An 18,817-nucleotide genomic window follows, 5' to 3' on the forward strand; every position below is an offset into this window, starting at 1 on the left:
ATTTAAAGAGGACTATATGTGAAGATACCCTTAATCTCTTCTTATGCACTCTGGACATGTTGTTAGTACGCAACTCACTTAAGACCGTTGTAGTGGAAGAGTGAGAGAAGGTGATATACTTGCGACGTGCACTGAGACCCAGCATGATGACTCAATATAGCCACTATATGTATCTCTTAATAACTGCATAATGGTGCAAGTTAGACATGCTCATTATAGTCATACTGAGATGTGATGTAAGGCTCACTAGATTGCTCCAGAGATGTACAGGGCCTGTTGCATGTATTTACATATTGGAGTCAGATTGAGACATTTAGTTTATTATATTCTACATAATGGTTGGATAATTTCCACACATCTACAGAATGATGACCCCCTCATTCTCAGTGATGGGGAATTCCACCAACACAAGATGCCATTATACAAGTGATAGCCTACCTCACAGTACACAGTACAAATTTAAGATGTCTTTGGTTCATACTTTGTCTAACCTATACTCAAATGAAACAAATTCTAGTAATCACCTTTGAGTGTGGACTGTTATGATGCATACTGGATGAACTGGTTACCTTATGCTACGCTCCAAACGTTCTATCCATGAGTCTGGGAGAGAGCATGTAGGCCTAAGTGATGTTGGTTCATTGACTGTGCAGGGAGGCTTAGTTAGCCTACAATTATAGTAAATTAGTATTTGATTTTGAATAGCTCAGTAATAGAGAATTATATTTAAGACATTTTAAGTTTTGTATCATTCACAACTCAATCTAGTGTGTAGGACATGTTTCAAAAAATCATTTTCACACTCAACATTGCCACTTCATATGCACACTCGCTCTGGAATGGGAAAAATATTCTTTATTTTATTCAGCTAAGTTCAATTATATTCTTACGATAAAATAATGGCATGGAACTTCAGCATATCCTTTCTGCTAAATCAACTAGCCTACATCACATAGCCAAATAACCCAGTAGGCCAACTCATTCTGTCCTTCTGAAATATACATTTTAGACAGGTCTAAAGAAAATGTATTGTGGTGTATTAAATGGATTTGTTACTTTTTTTAAACGTAGATGTCCCAAAGGCTTGCATCAGCGGCTTGTAGCAGGTTGTTTTCATGGAGATGGTAAACGTGTTTTCTAATTAACAGGCCATTACCATGAGAACAGCAGTCATTTGCATGACAACCAGCTGACTAAATTTCATGACTGCCACAGTCCTATAGCTGATACAGCTAAATAACTGACTGTGGAGAAAATACAAACTACCTGAAACATAATGGATCTTTTGACAAAACTTATTTTGCATCTGTCCTAAATAAATTGTGGTAACTTAATATGTTAACTGTCTTTGGTTGAGTACTTGCGTGTTTGGCTCTGATCATAACTGAAGACAAGGAACTCAGATTGAACCTATCATGAAAGTGATAGAAATTTCTTATTTATTTTTTAAAAAGTCACTCAAAGCTGGCGTAAAGTTGCAGAATAGCCAGTGAAAACAAAACAAAAAGCAGACATTTAAAAACAAACTTTTACAACACGTTTTTATGCATGACGAGAGCTGGGATAGGTCTCTCCAATCAGAGGTCATTTCAGATGTCATGATTGCAGATCTGCGGACATCACTAATGTGATGGTACAACCCAACATAAAAAAAACGTGAAAGAATATATATAATTACTCGTATTGACAGAGCGAAATACTTAAAAACCAAAGACAAGAAATGGGGTGATCTTTGACCATATTTTAGTGTCTCCTTTTCCTTTAGTGACCAAACAATCATTTTCTCTCCTGAAGTCCTCTCCAATGTTTCTTCTCCAGTAGTTCATTCAATAATTGGAAACATGATCGTTAAATAAAATGAATGTCACCCCCCAGACTTTGCAAAGGTCCAGGAGGAACTTGTCTGATCTTCACTGTAGGAGCAATTCACCTTGCTAGGTGTCACCTTAAATAATGACATTTATGGAAAGGACTGTTGCACCTCCTTCTGGCTTACCCCAGCTCTCACATGTACCACAATGTGTAGGCAGCCATAACACAGTGAGTTCAAGGTAAAAGTGTGATTTGCCCACACTGAAGATAACTACTGGAGAGTGCGTCACCCATGAGTCTTTTCCCCCACTATCTCCAGTCCCCTTCCGCCTGTCTCAGGGTTTCCCGTTGACAGAGGTGGTCTTCTTGTTGCGGCCCAGCCAGGAGAGGAGGCTGCGTGGCCGTGGGGGGCGGGCGGGCGTCTGGGCCAGGCGGACCATGCGTGGCGAGCGCCAAACCTTGATGGTGGAGTCGTCGCTGGCGGAGAGCAGCAGCTCCTGGTCGGCCGGGCTGAAGGCTACAGAGTTGACCACGTCGTCGTGCTGCAGCCGCGCCAGGCAGATGTTGTAGTGGCGGTCCCAGATGTAACCGTGTTTGTCCTCTGCACCACTAAGGGGAGAGCGATAGACCAGTCACTGGTGAATGACTAAAGTAGTTGATTTCTGTGCTCAGTTCAACTTCATAAAACTAATTCTGAACAGGATTATGGTGTTATCAAATCAGAAAATCTGCATATGGTAAAACATGTCCTTCATATAATCCACACAATTTCTCCCCATTAGTATCGGACACAAACGCCCAATACCTTTACACAGACAACTTTTAAAAAGGGATCCGAAATTCTTTATAAAACACCACCATAGCGACCCCATACTGCTTGTAAATGTTAGAGCAGACTTGACATACGTACCTGGCCACAAAGTCTCTGCTGACGTCCAGGAAGATGAAGAAGCACTCGTCGTTGGGCGTGAAGGCTCGGTGGGCCCTCAGGCTCCGTCTCTCCTCCCGCAGGCTTTTCAGGTCAATAACGTGCAGGTCGATCTCCTCGGCAATGGGGGGCGGAGACATGGGGTCAGAGATCACGCAGCCCGCCGGCCAAGCACGACTGTTCACATACAGATACCTGGACAGACGGACAACAGCATGGACATACTTGTTCAAGGTGTACTTGTTCAGCATTATAAACAAAGTGAGGAAAGCAAGGTGATTTGCAAAACAAATAGTTACTATGACAGTCATTCAAGGGGTTTCAGGTACACTCCTCCTGCAACATCTTTGCTCCTGTAGCAATGCCAACCAAGTTATCCAGCCTCTTCACACTACTACTCATGACTAACACTCACTCACCTGTGGTCTGGAGACAGACCCATGCCGATGATGTGGCCATGAATGTCGATCACATGGTCCAGAGAGTCAAAGAACTCGTCAGTGCTGCGCTCCTCCCCCAAAACAGGCCCAGACGTGGTCATCTGGTCAGGCATGATCCGCTTGATGCCGATCTGGTGGGGGGAGTAGGTAAGGCTGCCGGTGGTGAAGAGCAGGTAGGTCTTATCCTCTTCGTCCCCAGGGGCCGAGGAGAGCACGTTGGGGTCTGGGGCCTTGGTGTGGGTTCTAGCCATGAGCCGGGCCCACTTGGTCTCCAGCTCCCTCGCCTCTGAGGCCTCACTGTGACAACCCTGAGGGCACCAGAGGGAGAGGGGAGAAAGGATCAGCGAATACCAAATCAAGGTTAGGGATGGGCACAGTTAATCGAATATCTGAACAGATGTTACTATTCGATTACTTGAGTTGGTCATTTTTTTTTATGTATATTTTTTTGGCCTATTTTGACAATAAAAAAGTTGTTACAAATGTAATTATCCTTGTGACATTGTTACCTAAAAGGATATACCATGACATTTTAAATACTTAAATGGCTGCATCTCACTTTTTATCTCAAAGTCAAATAATTTCTGGATAAAAATTAAAAGGGGAAATCAGGAGTTGCTACATCCATTTTTGGACTTATGAATTAATTGTACTCATTGATTTTTAAAAGAATATATAAAACGCATAAATGTCTCATGAGCTTAGTTCCACTGTCATTACCCATCAGAACCCAAAATATAAGCCTGTTTTACTCCAATGTTTGTTTACAATTTCTTACAAACTATAGCCTCAAAACATGGTTAAAACTATAGTTTTGATATAATGGATTGTCAGTCCTTGCATCCATAGCACTCTATGAACTTGAGTGGTTAAATTTCTCCAGGCCCAGCCATCAGCTTTTTACTGAACCAGGGAGACAGCTTTGTTATCGTTTCTACTGCAGATTGCCGCGTCAAGTACCTTACTGTGATTTTGACCATTTCAATTGAAAACAAAAGAAACACAATTAGCTTCTTAGCAAAGAGCAATATCTCAAGCATGAATTTTGCTAGGACTGTCAGAGTGGTCTGTGTGGGGAGGGGGAAACTGAAAATTAGATGTTATTGGCAGAGAGGTTTGGAACTCTTTCTTTTCGGCCTATTAATGAATTTACCGCCTGGTGACATCATAAGACAGGCAAAACAGGCTAAAATTTCAAGCAGCATTTTCAAACAGCTCTTTCACCAAAAGGGGATCATTATCGCAGTATTTTTCAAACCTCATTGTGTAAATACACACAGTGTACAAAACATCAGGAACAACATGCTCTTTGCATAACAGCTTTCACCTGGTCAGTCTATGATCCCTTATTAAATCCACTTCAAATCAGTGTAGGGGGGGAGGAGTTAGCCTCCAACTACTCTTAAACGCAAGTAAAACTAAATGCATGCTAGTCAACCGATCACTGCCCGCACCTGCTCGCCCGTCCAGCATCACTACTCTGGACGGCTCGGACTCGGAATACGAGGACAACTACAAATACCTAGGTGTCTGGTTAGACTGTAAACTCTCCTTCCAGACTCACATTAAGCATCTCCAATCCAAAATTAAATCTAGAATTGGCTTCCTATATCGCAACAAAGCATCCTTCAATCATGCTGTCAAACATACCCTCATAAACCTGACCATCCTACCGATCCTTGACTTCAGTGATGTCATCTATAACATAGCCTCCAACACTCTACTCAGCAAACTGGATGCAGTCTATCACAGTGCCATCAGTTTTGTCACCAAAGCCCCATATACTACCCACCATTGCGACCTGTACGCTCTCGTTGGCTCGACCTCGCTTCATACTCGTTGCCAAACCCACTGGCTCCAGGTCATCTATAAGGCTCTGCTAGGTAAAACCCCACTATCTCAGCTCACTGGTCACCATAGCAGCACCCACTCGTAGCAAATGCTCCAGCAGGTATATTTCACTGGTCACCCCCAAAGCCAAATTCCTCCTTTGGTCGTCTTTCCTTCCAGTTCTCTGCTGCCAATGACTGGAACGAACTGTAAAAAATCTCTGAAGCTGGAGACTCATATCATATCACTAGCTTTAAGCAACAGCTGTCAGAGCAGCTCACAGATCACTGCACCTGTACATAGCCCATCTGTAAACAGCCTCTATCTACTTACCTCATCCCCATACAGTATTTATTTAGCTCCTTTGCACCCCAGTATCTCTACTTGCACATTCATCTGCACATCTACCATTCCAGTGTTTAATTGCTATATTGTAATTACTTCGCCACCATGGCTTATTTATTGCCTTAACTGCCTTATCTTACCTCATTTGCACTCACTGTATATAGACCTTTTGTTTTATTTTGTTCTACTGTATTATTGACTGTATGTTTTGTGTATTCCATGTGTAACTCTATATTGTTGTATGTGTTGAATTGCTATGTTTTATCTTGGCCAGGTCGCAGTTGCAAATGAGAACTTGTTCTCAACTAGCCTACCTGCTAGCGTCCCACCTGGCCACCATCCAGTGAGATTGCAGAGCGCCAAATTCAAATACAGAAATACTCATTATAAAAATTCAGAAAAGATACAACTATTTTACATAGGTTTAAAGATGAACTTCTTGTGAATCCAACCACTGTCAGATTTCAAAAATGCTTTACAGCGAAAGCATACCTTACGATTATTTGAGAACATAGCTCAGCAGACAAATTATTACAAACAGTAACCAGCCAAGTAGAAGAGTTACACAAGTCAGAAGTAGAGATCAAATTAATAACTTACATTTAATGATCGTCACATGTTTGCACTCAGAAGATATTAATTTGTTCCTTTTGTTTGATGAAGTCTCTTTATATCCGAAAACCTCAGTTTTGTTTGCGAGTTTTCTTCAGTAATCCACAGGCTCAAACGCAGTCACAACAGGCAGACAAAAAATTTCAAATGGTATCCGTAAAGTTCATAGAAACATGTCAAACGATGTTTATATTCAATCCTCAGGTTCTTTTTAGCCTAAATAATCGATAACATTTCAACCGGACAATAACGTCGTCAATATAAAAGGTAAACAAGAAGGGCACTCTTGGTCGCGCGCATGAAAAAGCTCTGACACGGCAGGGTCCACTCATTCAGACTGCTCTTACTCCCTCATTTTTCAGAATACAAGCCTGAAACAATTTCTAAAGACTTGACATCTAGTGGAAGGCATAGGAACTGCAATTTGAGTCCTAAGTCAATGGATACTGTAATGGCATTGAATAGAAAACTACACACAAAAAAAATCCTTCCTGAATGGATTTCTCTCAGGTTTTCACCTGCCAAATCAGTTATGTTAATACTCACAGACATTTTAACAGTTATGGTAACTTTAGAGTGTTTTCTATCCAAATCTAGTAATTATATGCATATCCTATCTTCTGGGCCTGAGTAGAAGGCAGTTTAATTTGGGCATGTTTTTCATCCAAAATTCCAAATGCTGCCGCCTACCCTAGAGAAGTTAAATAAAGGTGAAAAAAAAAAACAGGTTAAAGAAGGATTTTTAAGCCACGAGACACAGATTGTATACGTGTGCCATTCATTGATTGAATGGTCAAGACAAAAGATTGAGTATCAAGACTGGTCCACCATCCAAAGGACATCCAGCCAACTTGACACAACCTTGGGAAGCATTGGAGTCAACATGGGCGAGCATCCCTGTGGAACGCATTTGATACTTTGTAAAGTCCATGCCCCAACGAATTGAGGCTGTTCTGAGGGCAAAAGGGGATGCAACTCAATACTAATGTTTTGTACACTCAGTGTATAGAAAAGACAGTAAGTCACATTTGACTGCACTGGGCCTTTAATAAAAAAAAATTGAATGTAGTTTTTATAACGTGCGTTGAGCTACTGCTGCGCATTTATTTCACGTTCACATGCTATCGGAGTTATCAGAAATTCCTAGTTCCAACAGGGAAGTTTCACTTGAACGACTCTCCAAATTAGAATTATAAGTGGACCCAATTGCTACGTTTCACCACCGACTTTTTCAACCAAAAGAAATGAAACATTTGACTGCTACAACCTAATCAATATGGATAACGTAGCTAGTTTGACCATATTGTCACTGTGAAGCAAGCTAACTTTATTATTAGAAATGTTACCTAGCTTATCAAGTTTGTTAGAATCTTATTGGTTGAAGAATTGTTCCTGACAAAAAGCATATGAATGAAACAAAATCACATTTCCGACATCACAACTAGAAAATGGGAAGTTCGGACGAGCACGTGAACGCGGCATTAGCCCCCCAGTCTGCCCTGACTTTGGTATGCTATTTTGCCAGTTCCATATGGCAATTACAGACGTGCAAACTCTGTTAGGTGCGCAAGACTTGAGACCCGATCAATGCAAAACACTCACCAGAAAACCTTGACTGAATCAGTTCCATCATGGCAAAAATCAGACATTTCACTAGCGGAGAAAAGCAGCCTGTTCTCTGCCATGTGCGTCATTTTGATTGGTCAAGAGAGTCCAGAGCATTTATTTCAATGACATTTTTTGTAATTTCAACTATCTGGATAGTGAAATAATGTCAAATGCCCATTCCTCATCAGGATGAAGTTATAAAGTGCATGTGGACAAATTACTATTTCGCAAACTTTCCATTTGTTACATAGAAATACATGTTTTCATACTGGCCTTCTCTACTGTAACACACAACCTTTGGGAGTGCTCACCTGTATGACATGCTCCAGCCCAGAGGGTGTGAGCTGAGGGAGATGGGCTGTTGACAGACCCTGCAGTCTCATCTCCCGCCGGCGCTCTTCGTCGTCCTCCTCATCCTCCTCACTGTCAGTGGTGCCCAGGTCAAAAAGCAGGGGTTGGTGACTCAGGGGCTGGCTCTGACCCTGGGCCTCGTAGTCCAGCAGCAGGTCTGGGGAGTCGTGGCGCCGGCAGTGGGCCACCATCACGGTGCGGATAGTGCTGGCGTTGATGTTCTGGATCTTAAAGAGCCGCTTGACCACGTTGACATTTTCAGACTCCACATCCTGTGGAGAGAAAGGCTCATGCATGAACACACATGGCACAGTGACGTACATACAGGTCATTAGACTGGAAGGAACTTAAGCAAATATACTTAGGGGGCTGATAGCTCTGACTAGGGGAGAGCTGACATGGACCAAAGACAAAGAAACTGAATAATTCACATTAATTCTGTGCGAGACATCCACAACTTAGCTCAGTTTGACCAGTCCTACAATGATCCAGTCAAAATGGTCACTATATAAATTGTTCAAGAACTGTTGTCCTCTACCAACCATAACATTTTGACCATGTAGCGGGCTGACCTGAAAGGCTTTGTTGAGCCAGAGCACAGAGCAGGAGGTCATGTTGCCGATCCAGTGCAGGTTGCCAGAGATGAGGTGAGTCTCGTTCAGCCAGCAGCCAAACACATCATAGGGCTTGTTCCTCACACGTGACAGGAGGGTGTAGTTCTCTGGAGGAGGACAAGACAGTTATGGTTCTCCATGTTTTCCACATCGGATAATGATCACTTAAACTTGATCACCGCATTAGCCATACTGAAAAAACAAGAACTAATTTACGGGCCAGACAGACTGTTTACAACTGCAACACAAACTGGACATTGTTTAACTAATATATATATATATCCCTTTGTAAAATGTCCACTTATGTACATAGGACGTTGTATATAGCATTAACAAATAATAAAAAATAGCCTACCGTAAAACTTCCATTTATAGCCCCAGCACTTATTTACTTAAATCACTGAACACAACAGGCGCTTAGACAGGTTTTTACTTGAGACAGGCAACCATTTCCTTAATGCACACAGCTTTCCTAATTAGCATAGTTAATTGTTTAATTTCAGCATTTTAAATCAATTTCTTCATTTCCTGCACCAATGTGTCACGCTTATTTGGTCTTTGTATGCCTTTAATTATTCTGTCAAGGAATAAGTCCTCCGATTTTGGCTTTTTGGCCAGTTTTTACTTTTGCCTCTAGAGGGCGATCAGACAATTTATACGGGTTTGTACCAGACATGCCATGTCCGCAGTTTTTCGGCCAAATAGGGCGACTTTGAAAACGAAGTTGCGGGTAAAAATGTATTGCTCGCGGGTTTCGGGTTTTTGAGCTACTTCTAAATTGCATCGCGGCCGCCATGGCATTTCTCATTATTATATTTCACTGTGACCTGCTGCTGCTGACTATCAGGCAGTGAGAAGGCTGTTACTGAATGAGTGAACGAGTGGTGGGGAAGGCCGGAAGGGTGTGTGTTGAGGTCACTGGTCGAGAAAGCGCTGTAGCAAAGTCACGGAGACCGAGCAGCACGCGAGCATGTCGTGACAACTTTTTACCATTTGTAGGTAGGCTATTTAGATTGTCATTATGGAGACACCTATTACCAACCATTTTTCCAGAAAACATTAACGCGGTAGAACTGATATAGCAGCGACAAAGCACTGGAGAATGACTTTAGGCTCACTAGAGCGCTTTAGATACATTCGCTCTGTGGTGGTGGTTTAAAGTAAACTGCATTTTAATGTCGCCTTTTCTGATGGAAAACCGTATCAAGCGAAGGGTTTTATGTGTGCTCACGAGTTCTAAGGTCTCAAGAGCTGCGCGAGTGGAAACTTGAAATGAAAGTTATGGAATTCCCTCTTGAGCTTCTGTTATGGGGAATGACATTGATTAGAATTTGGAGAATGATACATTTGCATCTGTTGGCCATCAAGTCGGCTATTTATTTATATGCCATTGTAGACTACTGTAGTCTACCATTTGATACTAATAAATGTTGAAATTACAATATGCTGGAGTCATTGCAAATCCATTTCTGCCACTTGTGTAGCCTACATGGAGCAGGAGAACGGATTTAATAAATAGTCTATAACTTCAGTTTGTTGTTGTAGGCTTGTGTTATTATGCAGTTATGAAATGGTCATGTTTAATTAAATTGGAAGTTATCCATTGTGATCATGGTGACAGATCTATCGCAAATGTATAATTCTCCACATTTAATGTCAGTTTCGTTGTGGATTTTCCCCTGAAATAGATGTTGGCCTATAGGCTACCTGCATCTAGCGCAGCAAACCACGGCAAAGCTGAATTGCAATTATAAAGCCAGATTTTAGTCAGTAGCTTATGCCTATTGAAATAAATCTAACAAACAGGCCATTTATAATGGTTTGTAGTCTTAACATCTGACTGCAAGAAAATAGCCTAACAATCAATCATCCAAGTGATTTTTTATTATTATTATTATTATTATTTTATTTATTTTCTTGCTCAGAGGTTGACATTCTCTGTCCAACTTTCATCACTCAATTTCTCCTGTTGGATTTACCTATAGTAATGTACGTGTAAACAGGATTATCAACGTAATTAGAGCAGTAAAAATAAGTTGTGTCATACCCGTGGTATACGGTCTGATATACCATGGCTGTCAGCCAATCAGCATTCAGGGATCGAACCACCCAGTTTACATTTATGAATGCTGATTGGCTGACAGCCGTGGTATATCAGACCGTATACCATAGGTGTGACAGATCAAATATTAAAGATGCACTATGCAGAAATCACACCGCCATTTCCTGATTGCAAAAATGCTAATAAGTTTGCCTTATTTTAGTCTGTGACATAATCAAGTATTGTGTTGAGAATCATTGCACAACGTAGTGATAATTTACCCATGTGTGAATCCTTTATGAAATAATTTTGACAACCAAGATGACATTCTCTGTAGGCTACAGCAATGACTGTTGCAACTGAAACTTGGCATCTACATTTAGCCTACAACACATTTCAACTCCTCTATAAGAGGACAGGCTCATTGTAATGGCTGGATGGAATAAATGAAACAGTATCAAACATATGCAAACCACGTTTGACTCCGTTCCATTTATGTCATTACAATGAGCCTGTCCTCCTATAGCTTCTCCCACCAGCCTCCACTGGTAGTAGTAGCTATGGTCTGGCTTGGGTGTGTCAGAGCAAATATGTAACTTTAAAGACCTGCATTGCATGTAAAAAGACAGTGTGAGGAAATGTTTGTTGCCTAACTGTTAGGGTGAAAATTAAGGTGCGCCTGCGTATGTCATTTAGTGCGCCTGGGTATATGTAATTTCTTCCACATCTATGTCTCACATGAGTCACAATGTCAGTGTGTCGTAACGGCATTGTTAGTCCCAAAACATTTATAATGAGGATAACTTGCGTTTTGAATTAAGTCATTGGTCTTTAAAAAAAAGAAATTGGGGTTTGTGATGCACATTCCAGAAAAATGACCAATGAAAGCACAAGAGAAAGAGCGAATAGAGGAAGAGAGACAAGGAAGGAGACAAAAGCGAGTGAGAAACAGAAGGTGAGTGTGTGTGTGTCCTACCCAAGCTGATGACAGCGATCTCCCCAGAGGAGGAGTGATGAGAGCCCAGGTAGACTCCAGACACCAGTAGCAGGGTGTCGTCAGCGTTGAACTGGGAGAACTGGGTGTAGCCCCAGTTGAACTGGCGCATGCTGGAGCTGTGCACCATGGTGATGGTGCCATCGGGCCGCTCTGTGTCCCAAAGCTGACCAGCACAGGCAGGGAGAGGAGGATGTTAGATAATGAGAAAAGCAGTATATTGGGGTTGTTAACTGGATTCATCCTGACATTCGTGATTTATAGTTGTTGATTATTATTAATGTACTTATTTGACATTTTTACTGCACTGCTAGGAGCTAGTAACAAGTATGTCGCTGCACCCACTATAACAAGTGCTAAACTGTGTTCGCGACCAATAACCTTTGCTTTGAGATGTCAAATCTACAGCTACGATGTGCAAATCTCAACAATTACATTTGTTTCCCCTACATCCCATTTCTGGGCACTACAAACTTGAAACTAAGGTCCACAATGGCTCCTGTGCTGTAATATTGACAAATAGCTATATTTTAGTTTTTGCATTACCGCAGACAATGATCCATTTGGGCCATTATGCTAACATTGGTCTTGGGGCAAAAATGTATCCTTGCAACTGTTGTTGTGGAATACAACATCTTTATTTGGCTTATCCCTGGCACTAGGCTAAAGCTACGGTCTTCTCCAGTCCTATAATGTGACGGACCTTGACGGTGCAGTCTTTGGAGCAGGAGGAAAAGCGGTGTCCGCGATGGGAGAAGGCCAGGTGGAGGACCTGGTCATGGTGCTCTTTCAGAGTCTGGACCTCCACACAGGGGATACAGTCAAACAGACGCTTGAACTCCCTGTACCATGACAGAGAAGCTAGGGACAGAGATAGGAGGAAGAAGTCAAACATCTATGCAAATCGGCAACAACAGTACTTCAAGCCACTGAGCAAAAATAAGCAACAGTTAACACGAGAACACAAGATAGTGACTCAGTACTGCAATAATTCATACCTCAAGTAGGAGCTGGACAAGGGCACTGTGTGCTGGCCTGGCACATTCATTTTTACAGTACAATACTTTCCTTCTTTATAAGTTGAAATATGTCCATCTTTTCCTATGATGGAACAATTAATTTGCTGAAATCAACATAATTTCCTGTATTGTTGGGTGTTGGGTGTTGGGTTTAAAATGGAATTAACCCAACCCTACTGCCTGGTGATCTATGTGACCTACCAGGGTGTCTGGGCACAGAGCGGGGGATCCTATAGTAGCTGTAGAACAGCTCCCTCCACAGGAACTCATCTTTGGACACTGCCAACCACTGTCTGCAGGCCAGGCCAGCACTCAGCACAGTGTCATGAGGGAGACGCAGGAAGATCTCAAGCACCAAGCTGTCTGGCAGGGCTGGGCCATCATCCATCCTGACATCCTGCATGGGAACAGCACAGGTAAAAGTGTTCTTCTGATACACACTTTAGGTCAAAGTATTGTTATTAGGCTATACTGTAACACATGCATGACCGCAGCACTCTAAATGTGTAAGACCCTGCCACACAAAATAACCCTACCTCCCACTCTCTCTCATTCTATATTAAGTATGACAGCTGAGAGTTTGACAGGAGATCACCACATGGCATGTTTTCCCACTGAGGCCCAACAACCACTTCACTGGACTGGTTGCATGATATCATGAGTTGATTCAATGAAGTGGAATGAACCCGTCATGTTTATCATTAATATGGAAATAATGACAACAATGAATGGGGGCTATATCTATAAATTTGTCATTTCCTGAAGAGCTGCTAGCTAACGTTATCTTGCATTCGCAAGTCAAATAACACCCTTCCTGTAACGTTAAACAATATCTAGATACTGTAGCTAACTACATTGCCAACAACAGACAGCAATTTTCAATGTAGCTAGCTAGTTAGCTAGCGAGGCTAGTTGAGAATTATCAGTTGCATATCGTCCGAGTTCAGAATTATCAGCGATGATGTTAGCTAACTCGCTACATAGGCTAGCTAAAAGGAACAGTCACATTAACACTGACAACACCGTTACTGTTTGTTTCGGAATATGTTAGGAATAATACATAACATAAAAGGTAACGTTACCTCGCCAGCTTAGCTACTGGTTAACGCTACGTCACGGGATGTAAAACGGTCACCTCACCAGTTAGCTAACGTTAGCGACCTAACGCAAAAGCTAACTTAGCTAGCAAATAGCTAATTAACGTTACAAGCTAGCTGTCATTCGTTCCTAAATGTTACTTTGCCAGTTTGTAACGTTATCTTTCCATTACCATATTATTTCAATATAAACTATTCTGGTTTTATTTCCACAAAATAAATTCGAACAATAATATAAAATCGTGACCCACCTGCCCTTTGACAATCTGTATGGAGACAAATCAAATGGCCAGCCGAGGATAGCTAGTGAGAAGCGAGAAAAAAAATTCAACAACAATCTTCCGCCCCCGGCGAGACGTCTGGTCGCTCATTAAAATAACCAACAAGTCAATTTCAGAACCCTCGCTCCGTCATAGGAAGGGTAACTCAATCAAATACAGAGCGACAGCCTGCTAGTTCCACTCTGTGGACAACGAATCCCATTGTTCAGATGGAGACATAGTGCCTTTAGAAAGTATTCATAACCCTTGGTTTATTCCACGTTTTGTTGTGTTACAGCCCGAATTCAAAATGTAATCACAGTTTAAAAGCGAGATTGGGCAATAGGATCCACATTGGGGCGGCAGGGTAGCCTAGTGGTTAGAGTGTTGGTCTAGTAACCGGAAGGTTGCAAGTTCAAACCCCCGAGCTGACAAGGTGCAAATCTGTCGTTCTGCCCCTGAACAGGCCGTTAACCCACTGTTCCTAGGCTGTCATTGAAAATAAGAATTTGTTCTTAACTGACTTGCCTAGTTAAATAAAAGGTACAATTCCAGAGGGTATTTGTTTTTCTTTAATGAAATTGAAACCTGATAAAGACTAGGCGGTAACTTTGAAGTATTAAGGCACTCTGCAAATAGTCGAGACAAAAATGGGCAAAGCAGACCAGAAAACGTCCTGTAAAATTCGGTTGGAAAGCCATCCGGACCTGGTGATTTACCACTTTTCATTGCAGACACTGCTGTTGCAATCTCCTCAAGCGTAAATTCTTCAAGACAGTCATAGGAGTCTGTATCAATTGAAGGCAAATTCAAGCCATTAAAGAAGGAATCAATCAGCAAAGGGTCTTGAGGGGATTCAGAGGTGTATAGCGCAGAGTAAAATTGTTTGAATTGATCATTGATCTCTTTATGTATAACTGTGGTGGCACCAGACGGGGTCCTTATTTGTGGGATTAAACGTGAGGCCTCAGATTTACGGATCTGATGTGAAAGGAGTTTACTGGCCTTGTCGCCTTGTTCATAGACTTTGTATCGAGCTCGCAAGAGTAACTGTTCAGCTTGCCTGGTAGAAAGCGCATCAAATTCAGATTCGAGTAGTTGGCGTTCTTTATGCAGATCAGAGGAAGGATCCGTAGCATACTTCTCATCCAATGTGGCTATGGACTTGCTCAGGTCCCGAAGTCGCTGAGAGCGAACTCTGTTTTGGTTGGCTGTATAAGAAATAATTTGGCCACGTAGGTATGCTTTGAGAGACTCCCATATGGTAGAGATGGACATACCTGGTGTTGAATTAGTTTCTAGGAATAAGGTGATTTCAACAAACTCCTTATCTGAGAGTAAAATGGGGTTGAGACGCCATTGATAACACATAGGAGGTCGCATAGGAGGGGAACTCTAGTTCAAGCACTAATGGTTAATGGTCAGAAATAACAATACTCTCGTAAGTACACTGCCGAAGGTTAGGCAGAAGTTTTTTGTCCAAAAAGAAGTAATCAATCCGGGAGTATGTTTGATGAACATGAGAATAAAAGGAATACTGTCTATCTGTTGAAATCCCCCCTAAAATCAACAAATGAGAATCTAAATTGGGAATAGCAGACAGAAAGGAAGAAATGAAACTTGTCATCCCAAATCAAATCAAATTTTATTTGTCACATACACATGGTTAGCAGATGTTAATGCGAGTGTAGCGAAATGCTTGTGCTTCTAGTTCCGACAATGCAGTAATAACCAACAAGTAATCTAACTAACAATTCCTAATCTACTGTCTTATACACAGTGTAAGGGGATAAAGAATATGTACATAAGGATATATGAATGAGTGATGGTACAGAGCAGCATAGGCAAGATACAGTAGATGGTATCGAGTACAGTATATACATGTGAGATGAGTATGTAAACAAAGTGGCATAGTTAAAGTGGCTAGTGATACATGTATTACATAAGGATGCAGTCGATGATATAGAGTACAGTATATACGTATGCATATGAGATGAATGTAGGGTAAGTAACATTATATAAGGTAGCATTGTTTAAAGTGGCTAGTGATATATTTACATCATTTCCCATCAATTCCCATTATTAAAGTGGCTGGAGTTGAGTCAGTGTCAGTGTGTAGGCAGCAGCCACTCAATGTTAGTGGTTGCTGTTTAACAGTCTGATGGCCTTGAGATAGAAGCTGTTTTTCAGTCTCTCGGTCCCAGCTTTGATGCACCTGTACTGACCTCGCCTTCTGGATGATAGCGGGGTGAACAGGCAGTGGCTCGGGTGGTAGATGTCCTTGATGATCTTTATGGCCTTCCTGTAACATCGGGTGGTGTAGGTGTCCTGGAGGGCAGGTAGTTTGCCCCCGATGATGCGTTGTGCAGACCTCACTACCCTCTGGAGAGCCTTACGGTTGAGGGCGGAGCAGTTGCCGTACCAGGCGGTGATACAGCCCGCCAGGATGCTCTCGATTGTGCATCTGTAGAAGTTGTGAGTGCTTTTGGTGACAAGCCGAATTTCTTCAGCCTCCTGAGGTTGAAGAGGAGCTGCTGCGCCTTCTTCACGATGCTGTCTGTGTGAGCGGACCAATTCAGTTTGTCTGTGATGTGTATGCCGAGGAACTTAAAACTTGCTACTCTCTCCACTACTGTTCCATCGATGTGGATAGGGGGGTGTTCCCTCTGCTGTTTCCTGAAGTCCACAATCATCTCCTTAGTTTTGTTGAGCACAAACACTAGCCAAAACAAGAGGGGTAGAAAACAGTTCACCGGTGTCATGGAAATTTCCTGTATTTACCAAATCATGAGAGCTAAACACACACAAGTCAGAGTTTGTGATAAAGTCGATCTTTAATTATATGAGCTCCATCACAACCCTGTGACTCTCAGATCAATTCAGTGTCTATAAAATGAATTCTCTGAGAGTCCCTTTCACATTGCAACTGAGATCCTTTATAGCAAAGACACATAGCCAGACAGCATTGGCATAATTTATTGTTCAGCTTTGTCTCCTAAACTATGTTCTTTTCTCAAACTCAGAACCTAAACAAATCTTCACAACAGGCATATATCAAATCCGTCCTATCTTGACAAGATCACAGAGACACATTGACTGGCACACAGACATTGTGGAGCCAAGAGATACACGCATGACCTCTCCCCTCTCTCCGGCCCAAGCAACTTAGTCTTGACAGAGAACAGATACTGCAACCCCGCCACAGTATTATACAAAAATAAACATTCTGATGAGAAGTAACTTACAAACATATGATGAATATAAAACATCTTACCTATGTTACCAACAAATTCAGATTATTCCCCAACACCGGCTACTATGACGTATCGTCCCTTAGGATTAGCAATAACCTCAGAAGCTACACAGGGAGTAGCTTTAATCAACCAGAATAGCAGCACCTCTTGATTTACTATGAAAGTGTGAGTGGAATACTGGACCCAGTCCTTACACATCCTAAAATGCTCACCAGTCCTCATGTGAGTCTCTTGTAGAAATGCAATATTTGCATTCAAACCCTTTAAGTGTGTCAACACCCTCTTACGCTTCACCGGGTTATTAACCCCTTTGGTGTTCCATGAAATGTACTTGATCACATTATTTTGGCCCCTCTGGGCATTCCCGTTATTCAACCCTGTCATTAGAGCATAGAATGGAAAAGCAATGAGCGCCCAAAACCCCCAGAATAACTTGTCTCAGAGTAATAATGTACGGTGGTAGATGTTTGGAAAAAGTACAGAAAAAAAAAAGACAGAATGACAACATTAGAACTGAACAATTCAACCTCCCCCATCCCAGACAATACCTCCCCAAACGAGGTACAGGCCTAAATAGAACATGTTCTCTTCGCATAGTATGTCTGTGAGAGTGCGGTCTTAAACCTAAACCCACAGTCCCGCTCTTTAAAGTCGCGTTTTGTTAGTGGATCAAGCAACAAAAAGGATTATTATGTATTTTTTTCACACAAAAAAAGACGAATCCCTTGTGCAAACGGAATGACAAAAGCACCACTTGTAGATGTATATAATTATATTCCCAGTCTTATAACAGGCATTGAGAGAGAAAAATAAAATGTATAAAGGCTCTCAGCCAAAAATCTAATTTGAAGTAAGGAAATCATAGTAAGACAATTAAAAATAATAGTAATTATAATAGTAGTCTAGTTGACGCTGAGACAGCTTACAACCAATACCAAAAAACTGTGTGTGCGCAACGTTGAACGTTTGCTGGGCATAAATGACGCTCAAAACTTTTAAAATTGAAGTGAGACCCCAAAAACCGTGTAGCCTCGGGAGACATTTACTGTTTACTGGGTCAATGCAAACGGATGCAGTAAACAAATAACCAAAAATATTTTGAGTCACTGAGAGACTGTGTAAACAAACTGAATAGGTGAGGGAGACAGCCTAGAAACACAGGAGTTAAGTAAAACCTTAATACAATTAAATTAGTGACTGAATGCTTGTAAGGCACGCACACTAGATGATCAAAACATTAGATCACATCAAATAAGCCTGAATGGGTTCGCCAACTATACAAGACTAGCCTGTTATATCTAAACATAATTGCACCACAGGTGGGTTACTTACTATCCACAGTTCGCAAGCAACAGTTGCTGAACTGTGAGTATGTTCAAGACTTTGATGTGACGTTGAATATGAGCCATAGCCTCATCCGGAGATTCAAATGTGTAGTCTTTACCCTCATAAGATAGCCATAAACGGGCTGGGAATCGCAGTCCATACTTCACACGTGGATGGTCCCGAAGTACTCGCCAACCACACCAGCATAAGGGGTCTGAGGATCTCATCTCGGTACCTAATGGCAGTCAGGCTACCTCTGGCGAGCACATGGAGGGCTGTGCGGCCC

General features: G+C 41.8%; 1 protein-coding gene across 1 annotated transcript; it reads right to left on the reverse strand.

Moving 5' to 3' along the window:
* Nucleotides 1-1,404: 1,404 nt before the first annotated feature.
* On the reverse strand, nucleotides 1,405-14,253 carry LOC135544484 (F-box/WD repeat-containing protein 5-like). The gene is made up of 9 exons (XM_064972131.1): nucleotides 13,943-14,253; nucleotides 12,796-12,991; nucleotides 12,279-12,436; nucleotides 11,558-11,741; nucleotides 8,499-8,647; nucleotides 7,887-8,198; nucleotides 3,160-3,488; nucleotides 2,723-2,935; nucleotides 1,405-2,421 (listed from the first exon to the last, which is right to left on the reverse strand). Exons 2-9 carry the CDS (start codon nucleotides 12,980-12,982, stop codon nucleotides 2,148-2,150), a joined length of 1,806 nt encoding a protein of 601 aa, XP_064828203.1. The 5' UTR covers nucleotides 12,983-12,991; nucleotides 13,943-14,253; the 3' UTR covers nucleotides 1,405-2,147.
* Between the last annotated feature and the right edge of the window lie 4,564 nt (nucleotides 14,254-18,817).

Source organism: Oncorhynchus masou, chromosome 8 (genome assembly GCF_036934945.1).
Source record: "Oncorhynchus masou masou isolate Uvic2021 chromosome 8, UVic_Omas_1.1, whole genome shotgun sequence".
Taxonomy (NCBI): domain Eukaryota; kingdom Metazoa; phylum Chordata; class Actinopteri; order Salmoniformes; family Salmonidae; genus Oncorhynchus; species Oncorhynchus masou.

Excerpts from the sequence above, each read along its gene's own strand:
- LOC135544484 (XM_064972131.1), bottom strand. The coding sequence starts at position 12,982 with ATGGATGATGGCCCAGCCCTGCCAGACAGCTTGGTGCTTGAGATCTTC. Across the intron at positions 8,199-8,498 it reads GGCTCAACAAAGCCTTTCAG|GATGTGGAGTCTGAAAATGT; the intron begins GTCAGCCCGCTA and ends TTCTCTCCACAG. Across the intron at positions 2,422-2,722 it reads AGCAGAGACTTTGTGGCCAG|TGGTGCAGAGGACAAACACG; the intron begins GTACGTATGTCA and ends CTCTCCCCTTAG.